The 8,752-nt window shown below is 56.4% G+C and overlaps 1 protein-coding gene across 1 annotated transcript; it reads left to right on the top strand.

The window, feature by feature from the left end:
* The first annotated feature begins 6 nt into the window (after positions 1-6).
* GPAT4 (glycerol-3-phosphate acyltransferase 4) lies at positions 7-8,150 on the top strand. Its single transcript, XM_008929175.3, has 13 exons — positions 7-186; positions 850-1,813; positions 4,147-4,216; positions 4,534-4,831; positions 5,001-5,075; positions 5,483-5,572; positions 5,683-5,776; positions 6,230-6,345; positions 6,581-6,636; positions 6,954-7,039; positions 7,232-7,360; positions 7,441-7,520; positions 7,774-8,150. Exons 2-13 carry the CDS (start codon positions 1,649-1,651, stop codon positions 7,880-7,882), a joined length of 1,368 nt encoding a protein of 455 aa, XP_008927423.1. The 5' UTR covers positions 7-186; positions 850-1,648; the 3' UTR covers positions 7,883-8,150.
* The last annotated feature ends 602 nt before the right edge of the window (positions 8,151-8,752 follow it).

Genomic DNA, 8,752 nt, shown 5'->3' with positions numbered 1-8,752 from the left:
GGCATAATGGGCACGTGTGGCTGACGAGCTGCCTCTCCCAGGACATGGTCTGTGCGTGTGTCTTTGGAGCACTTACCATATTCTTAGCGTTACTGGTACAGCCGTGCTCAACCAGCAGCTGGAACGCACTGTACAGGGGAGCAAGAGGATCTTCACAGACTCTCCTCTGCCCTGTGTGCTTGTCAGGTACCTGTTAAATCCCATCCTCAGGCTGACACTCCATAGCCAGGTGAAGGTGGTGTCTGGAGGGGAGTCTCCCCTGAGCAGACTTGGCTGTTGTCACAAGCCTTGGTCCTGTGCATGCACATCCTCCCCCAGCAGGGCGGCAGTGCAGGGTGTGTGACCTTTTCACTGGTCCCCGTGCCCCAGCAAATTCCTCTTTGGCTAATCATCATCAGTAATTCTCTCCCTGGGGTAACTTCCTGTCCTGAACTGTTTGTAAAGCTGCCCTGTGTGACCGAGGATGAGATGTACAGGAGCAGAGGAAGTGATGCCTTCCCAGGAATTTGGGTACCTCGCCTCCTCAGTGCTCTGGGATGCCCTGAAATGAGGGAGGCGATAAGATCTGTCACAAGGAAGGGCTTTCTGTCACTCCTTTCCTGTGCTTGGGACCTGATTGCTGCGTCCCGTGCCTTAGGCATGGTTGTGGATGAGTCTGCTCTACCTGAGTCTGAGGTGTGCGTGGTATGAAAATACAGGACTGGTATGAAAATACGGGACGAGTGGCAGCAGGAGGTGATTCCTGAGTCTGTGACAGTGCCAGGCAGTAGCTGGAGTCCTGCTCCGAGTCTTGCTGTGTCTCAGGAGCTTCTCTCAGTGGTGTGACCTCACTCAAGCACTGCCTTCCAGGTTCCAGAGCCCACTGTCCCTGGCCTCCTGCCACCATCTCTGCGCTGACACCTCTGCGAGCTGCTGACTTGGGTTGCTCTTTCCTCCGCTGCTGCTGGTGGCACGTGAGTGCCTCGTCTGCCAAGAAGCCAACTCGCTGTTTGAAGAGCTTCCCAGCGACACAGGCTTCGTTCGTGTCTGTAACAGCCCTTCAGCCTGAGTGGATGCCAGGGGCCTCCAGGACTGAACCCGTTCCAGGCGTCATGCGAGGACCTGCGCCGGCACCCGTGTCCTCGTGGGGAGAACAATAATAGCTCCACACACGGTAGGCTCCGGCGAGTGCCAACTCCCTCCATCTCCTCCAATGCAGGCTCAGGGATGGACTCCACCTTGTCCCTCTGAAGAGACTCTGCATGCTCTCAGCAGCCGGGAGGGGATTCTGCTGCCAGCTTCTCCACGAGCTGCCCCGCTGCAGGACTCGCTCGGCAGCAGCCTGGGAGGGGACCCGCGGTCGTGTCGCTGCCGTGCCCCCCGCGCGCCCATGGACGGGCCGGCGTGCCTGTGCCCTCTGCTCTGAGCTCCTCGGCTCGCCTGGCCTCCTGGCAGACTCTTGGCTTGTTCTCCCAAGTGCTCTCCCTGATCCCTGATTCCCTGTCTCTCAGAGCCCCAGAAGGATGTGACTTTGGAATGGGGTCTGTGAGCAGGCTGCGGACTCGGTGCGTGTGTGAGACTGTTGCTCAGTAACAGGAGGGCTGGTTCATCGCTGCGGGCAGTCCTTCTGTCTGGCTGCAGGGCCCCGGCCTTGCCTGGGCCCTTCACCATGTTCCTCCTGCTGCCCTTTGACAGCCTGGTGGTTAATCTCTTGGGGATTTCCATAACTGTCCTCTTCACTCTGCTTCTGGTTTTCATCATCGTGCCAGCAATTTTTGGAGTCTCCTTTGGCATCCGCAAGGTTTACATGAAAACTTTATTAAAAATTTTTCAGGTAAGTCGTGTTTTCAGAATTTTCTGTGTGTTTGCAGGGGTTTTGTCAAGTGTGGTCGTGCTAGGAAGAGAGGCTTTTGCCTCAGCAGGGCATCGTGGATGACCAGGGTGGAAGGTTGGTGTCATGCTGGGGCCAGATGACCCATTTGGCTCATCTTGGCTAAATGTGGTTTACCAGACCTCTGTCTGTGGGCTGGTTTTTCCCTCTAATTAATCTGGTAAGTCTTCAAGTAAAGAAACAGGCTGGTGAGGTTGGGCAGCCAGCAGGGATGCAGCAGGGTCTGAGGGGTGCTGAGGGATGGCTTGGAGGGGTTCCTGTCCCAGACAGGGCAGAGTTCTGGTACCCCTCGATGTGGGGTGATGGGGAGGGACCAGCCTGCAGCCAGCAGGTTGCTCCTCTCCAGGACATGTTTGGACGAAGCAAAAGCAGGAGGTAAGGCAGGACTTTTGTCCTGCAAGCCCTGAGTGGTCTGTGGCCAGAACCCAGAGCTCTCAACATGCTTCTGTCCTGGAGTGTCGCCTGCTGAGCCGGTCTGGACCTGCCACCTCAGAGGATGACCAGCAGCCCTTGCCGACCCTCTTGGCACAGAGAGGCCAAGTGGAATTTTCCAGCTTGGGGTCATGCTGTTCCCTTGCCTGCCTTTGGCGGTCTAATTTTGTGGGCTGTCTCTGAGCCAACACCTCTCCTTGAAGCAAGGCCCTGACCAGAATTTTTTATCTACTAAGAGTAGTAGGTAAAGCCTACAGCACCCTACCCTGGCAGCCCAGGTGAAAGGTAAAGGGCACCCTGTGCTTGCTGGGGAGGTTTTAGACTCTTAAATGTGGAGTTCATGCTGCTAAAGGGTTTATGGTACAGCTGCTGCTGTTTGAACAGGGCTGGTCATCCTCAGAGTATTTCTGGCTGGGATATAACCTGTGTGCTGATTGGCTTGGGAAGGCAGCCCTGGAGCTCACAGTGTTCAGCTCTTTAAACTCCCAGTCCCCCTAAAAGCCTGAGGGAAGACCCTGGTCTTTGTTAGGGGCTTTGCTAACACAGGTGTCTGAAGACCTGACTTCAAATTTACTGACTGAAGCAGGGGGAAAAATAAGAAGTCTGGTTTATCTGAAATGGAACTTTTCACCTTGTTGTTTTTTTTTTTTCCCCTTCAATTCAGGAACATTTACTCTCAACACCTATTTTGGTGTTTGAACCTATTTTTCTGAAAGGAGTGGGAAGTGTACTTCAGGTTTTATCAAAGAGTCTTAGTGGTGGGATAGAGGAGCACTCACACACAGCTGCTCCCCGAGTTGGTGGGAACTCGCTCGTTAAGTTTGGTCATTCAGAATTGCATGTTTGGGGGCCATTAGTTGCCCAAATGATTTTCCCAGCTCTCGAGGCCAGTGTTGGGAACCCAGAGGGGCAGCAGTCTGGTCTGGCAATTGGTGGGACACAGCCCGAGCCACGGGGCCTGTCTGGCAGCGACACACCCGTGTCGGTGGGGAGGGAGGGACCTGCCTGGTGCTGCCCAGGTGGGTTTGCTGCTGCTGCAGTCAGGATGGAGATGTGCTGGGCTTGCCATGAATGCCTTCTCCATAGGCTGCTCAGCTCCTGCGGGGTCAGAGCTCCTCTGCTGACTTCTCTTGGGATGGCAGTGTCTAGGCAGTCTTCTGCAATCCTGCAGTTCCTGCTGCTGGCAGAGGCGGCTGCGAGGTGAGCCAGACACTCCGTGTGCAATCAGCATTCCCACATCTGCCTCCTGAGAGCAGGATGCCAGGAGTTCCCAGCAGTTCCCCTCCCTCACAGATAAGCATGTTGTATACAAGGGCTCCTCCTTCGGAAGCTTGTCCTCCCAGGCCTGGGTGATGCAAGGAGTTACGGGCTGCGGAGGTTTCTTGGAGGGCAGGCAGGAAGAGTGCCCAGAAATCCAGCCTGCAGTTTGTGCTGGTGCCCTTGAAAAGTAGCTGAGAGAACAGGTAGTCCAGACATGGGATTTGGCAGCCAGCTGTCAAACAGCCAGCTGTCTGAGGGTGCTTGCTGCTGTTTAGGGTGGATTGGTGAGCTGAGAAGCAGCAGCAGTCATCAGCTGAATTGGAGGGGAAAGGATCCCATCCCGTCATCAGCCTGGGGTTTTCAGCAGCAACCTGAAAACACAGTCTCTGCTTTGAGTTCGGAAGAAACAAGGTTGAAAAATAGCTCTGGTCCCCTGAGCAGCTTTCTCCACCCAAGCAGGATGCACAGTTCAGCCAGAAGCTGTGCAGTGGCAACCACGTGCCAGGTGCAGCAGAGCCGAGAGGTCACGGAAGCTGCAGGAAATCTTGCTGTGCCATCTCGTGGTTGTCTTGTCTGTCTTGCAGTGGGCGACACTGAGAATAGAGCGCGGTGCCAAGGAGAAGAACCATCCCTTGTACAAGCCCTATGTCAATGGTGAGATCCTGCCCTGCGTGGGTGCACAGGAAGATCAAAATTCCTTTGGGGAGATGGGGTAGATGTGGTGCCTCTGAGCAGCTGAGGTCTGTTGGGAAGCCTTTTCCATGTAGACGGATTGGAGGGAGTTATGGAGAGGTCCTTTTCATGAGGAAGGGCAGGGAAGCACCCTGGGAGTGCTTCATTTCTGGACAGTGGGGAGGGCTGGTTTGTGCCTGTCTGGACTGGAGGAAGGTGGGCAAGGGAGGGCCTGGCTCGTGGCTCTCTTTGAGCGGGCAGGTCACACTTTGCTCAGAGCTGCCTGTGGCACGTTGCAGGTATCATTGCAAAGGAGCCGACGTCACTGGAGGAGGAGATCAAGGAGCTCCGCCGGAGCGGCAGCGGCAAAGCCCTGGACACCCCCGAGTTTGAGCTCTCAGACATCTTCTATTTCTGCCGCAAAGGCATTGAGACCATCATGGACGATGAGGTGACCAAGAGGTTCTCAGCTGAAGAGCTGGAGTCCTGGAACCTGCTCAGCAGGACCAACTACAACTTCCAGTACATCAGCCTGCGCCTGACGGTGCTCTGGGGCCTCGGGGTGCTCATCCGCTACTGCTTCCTGCTGCCCCTGCGGTGAGTGCTGGGCCCTCCTGCCAGGGGCTGTGCTGGCCTGCTCCTGCTGCAGCCAGGCAGCTGCTCCCCAGCCTGTGGACCCTGCTCAGCACCATCAGCAGAGATGGCTGCCTCAGGGAGCAGGGTCCGTGGCTGGTTTTGCTAACATGTGGCTTCCCTCTTTCTGCAGGATAGCCCTGGCATTTACTGGCATCAGCTTGTTGGTGACTGGCACCACAGTGGTGGGATATTTGCCAAATGGAAGGTGAGTTCGTCTTCAAGGGAAGAGCAGATGGGGAGCACCCCCTGCAGTTTGAGACCTGGTAATCCTGAAGTTTTCCTGCAAGGCCTGTCTGTCCTGCCACCTGCAGACACAGCCTCTCAGGACAGACAGCCTCTGATGCTAAACAAAGGGCCTAGATGTGAACACTAAACCTGTGGCAGAGCGCTCAGCCCTGGTCTCTGAAAGGAGTAATAACAGAAAAGAGCAAAGGCCAAAGTTTGGTTCTCATGAGTGGCCATAAGCTGATAGCAAAGCCCAGGACATGCTGCCTTTCTGTGGCAGAGACGTGAAGGCTCAGCTGGCTCTGGGCCTGGGGCAGCTGGGCTGAGTGGCACCATTACAGGGGAGATTGTAGGACTGGGGAGTGACTGTCTCTGTCCTGGCTGCAGGTGTAAGGAGTTCCTGAGCAAACACGTCCACCTGATGTGTTACCGGATCTGCGTGCGGGCCCTCACAGCCATCATCACCTACCACGACCGGTAAGGCCCTGCCCGGCGGGCTGGCCCTGCTGGCAGCTGCTCCAGGCTGGGCCTCGTGCAGGCCCCTCTCCTCCCTCCTCTCCTCACCCCTGCCTTTGTTTTGCATTTAGAGAAAACAGACCCCGAAACGGAGGCATCTGCGTGGCCAATCACACCTCCCCCATCGACGTGATCATCCTGGCCAGCGATGGCTACTACGCCATGGTGAGGGCCCAGCTCTGCCTGCAGGGCCTGGCTGCCCCCGGGGAGGGAGCAGCAACGTGGGTGGGACAGGGAGTGGGCAGCCAGAGTCCCTGGAGCAGGCAGAACTGCTGCAGGACATGGCAGGGCTGTCAGACTCTGCTGTGCACGGTTTTCGAGCAAGCCTGGCCTGGGACTCGGAGCACCAGGGGTGTGTGGGCATGGCTTTGCAAGCAGAGCTCTGGGCTTTGCTGTTGTTGGAAGAGCAAAGCACTTCTGCAGCTGGACCTTGTGCCACGCAGAAAGCACTTGGGGCTGGCTGTGTCTGTCCTTCCTGTCAGAGCCTGGGACTTTTGCTCTCAGCCTTTCCAGGGCAGGGGTAGGAAGATGAATCTCAGCTTGTCTGTGGAGCTGGGAGCTGCCTCGCCTGTCATGTGTGCCCGGGTCTTGTAACTTGTGTCTTCTTGCCCTGTGCAGGTGGGTCAGGTCCACGGCGGGCTCATGGGTGTGATACAGAGGGCCATGGTGAAAGCTTGTCCCCACGTCTGGTTCGAGCGCTCTGAGGTCAGAGATCGTCACCTGGTGGCCAAAAGGTGTGACAGTCGCTGGCTGCAGGGCGGGGCTGCAGGCTGGGGAGGGGCTGCAGGCTGGGGAGGGAGGAGCTGCTCACTCCCCTTGGATGAGGGCACTGCCTGGCCTCGGCGGTGCTGGCACACTGTGCCCCTGTTGTTGGCACCCTGGTGACTGCAGGGCAAGGACTGTGTGCTGTGTGGATTGCTAGTGAGAGCTCCTGTGCCCTCTGCTAATTGGTGACACTCTTCTGTTTAGGCTCACAGAACATGTCCAGGACAAGAGCAAGCTGCCCATTCTTATTTTTCCAGAAGGTGAGTGTGCAGCAAGGCCAGGCAAGCACCTGGTGGAGAGGACACCTTGGGACAGCACCACATCTCTGTTCCTTCCCTTCTCACACAGCCAAGGGCTTGAGACCCTTCACAGAGACAAAGGGACACTGTGTCTTTAGAGCTGCCTGAGCCCAGAACGTGGGGGTCAGATCCATGATGTCCCAGTGATGTGCACTCAGAGAACAGGCCTTGGGCTGAGGCTTAGGGGGGAGTTCCTGTGGCCCAGCCCTTAAGCCTGTAGCTTAGACTTCTGAAGTGACTTGCAGACAGAAGTTGAGAAAACTGCTTGTCTCTTCCAGGAACGTGCATCAACAACACATCTGTGATGATGTTCAAGAAGGGGAGCTTTGAAATCGGAGCCACAGTTTACCCTGTAGCCATCAAGGTATGAGAAGGCAACGTTCTTAGGGCACAAGTAGCCCTCTGTCTTGGCAGCCCAGTCCAGCCTGGTCTGGAAGCACAGGAAAGCTGAGGTCACTCTGGGAGAGCTGGCCTGTAGCTGCACTTGGGTGGAAGCTGGAGCCTCAGGGAGGGTGCAGCCACTGCCTGACTTCCATGAACTCTTCTGCTTCTGCAGTACGACCCTCAGTTCGGAGATGCCTTTTGGAACAGCAGCAAATACGGGATGGTGACCTACCTCCTCAGGATGATGACCAGCTGGGCCATTGTCTGCAGCGTCTGGTACTTGCCCCCAATGACCAGACAGGTAAGTAAGGTGAACCTGGCCTGTCTCACCTCCTTCCTCTTTGGCCCTTGCTGCTGCTGAGCTGTCTGACTTTGCCACAGCCTGAAGAGGACGCAGTGCAGTTTGCCAATCGAGTGAAGTCAGCCATTGCCAGGCAGGGGGGCCTCGTGGATCTGCTCTGGTGAGTCCAGGCAGGCTTTTCTCTTCCTGGTGACAGTTCCCTGTTCCTGGGTTCTGGCATGTGCTCCTGGGCTGTAGGGCCGTGGGGGCAGCTCCTGGCAGAACCCAGTGGGACAGTGACTGCCCTTGGGGACAGGTGGCCTGCAGTGTGCCCTGTGGTTCAGGGGCAGCTGCTGGAACTCTGACCTGCCCTGAGCGGCCCCATCCGAAGGCAGTGCCTTTCTGCAGCCCCCCTGATCCGACTCTCTCCCCAGGGATGGAGGACTGAAGAGGGAGAAGGTGAAAGACGCCTTCAAGGAGGAGCAACAGAAACTCTACAGCAAAATGATTGTAGGCAACCATGAAGACCGGAGCCGCTCCTGATGCTGCTGCTCCAGCACTGCCGAGGGGCTGCAGAGCCCTCTGCCTCCAGCACCAGCCAGGGCTTGTCTGGAGCAACTCCAAACTTTGGACTTGGGCCACTCCAGAGCTGCTTGGACTCACTCCTTCACCCTCTGGCTGTTCTCTCCCAGAGGCACTGTTATTGCCTGGAGTCTTTAGGCCCTGGGCAGCTCGTGGCAAAGATGCCTTCTCATTTCTGTTACAGTGAAGCCCCGTGCAGGGGCAGTATTAAAAGAAACTCCTATGGTGTCGTGTGCTTCCATCTGGTGTATCCAGCCCCGGGGGAGGACTGGAATGATGTGCAGGGGTGTCAGTCACAAGTCTCCCACGGCACTGAAGCTGGTGAGCTGCGCTGGAATCGGCTGCCTTGACAACCAGGGGAGTCCTGAGCCTCTCACGTGTGTGGCATAAACCCCTTAGGAGCAGAATGTGGTCTCTCAGGCTGTTTCCAGATCCACTTCCAGGAGAAATCTTTTCTTTTGCCGCTTTCCTGTCATAGCCTGACCCAGATTGTTGTTTCTCCAGTGTCTAACAGCCTCTTTGCTGCTCCTGATGCAGTGAGGATGATCTTTCCTGGAAGGCTCCCTGGAGCTGGAGGGTGCCAGGTGTCACTGGTGGGGCTCTGTACGTGCTCTAGTGGGAGCTTAGGGTGGGTAGGAGAGCCTGAGAATTTATGGCTGGGGCAGGAGATCCCCTTTCAAGTATCTCCTGAGGGAAACAGTGGGATTTGACCTTGTCATGTGCCAGCATGCACATGGATAATCTCAGCTTGTTGCAGGAAAACTGGAATCTTGTGCTGAAGGTGGTACCCCTTTTCCTTTCAGCTCTGCAAGTAAATTATTCAGTAAAACA

This window comes from Manacus vitellinus, unplaced genomic scaffold (genome assembly GCF_001715985.3).
Source record: "Manacus vitellinus isolate BGI_N305 unplaced genomic scaffold, ASM171598v3 scaffold_87_pilon, whole genome shotgun sequence".
Taxonomy (NCBI): Eukaryota; Metazoa; Chordata; class Aves; order Passeriformes; family Pipridae; genus Manacus; species Manacus vitellinus.
The sequence above is the reverse complement of the archived record's forward strand: the minus strand, read 5'-3'. Positions and strand labels throughout refer to the sequence as shown.

Bases quoted from the DNA above. Each gene is read 5' to 3' on its own strand.
- GPAT4 (XM_008929175.3), top strand. From the start codon at position 1,649: ATGTTCCTCCTGCTGCCCTTTGACAGCCTGGTGGTTAATCTCTTGGGG. The intron at 5,573-5,682 runs GTAAGGCCCTGC...TTTTGCATTTAG, and splicing joins ATCATCACCTACCACGACCG to AGAAAACAGACCCCGAAACG. The intron at 7,361-7,440 runs GTAAGTAAGGTG...ACTTTGCCACAG, and splicing joins TGCCCCCAATGACCAGACAG to CCTGAAGAGGACGCAGTGCA.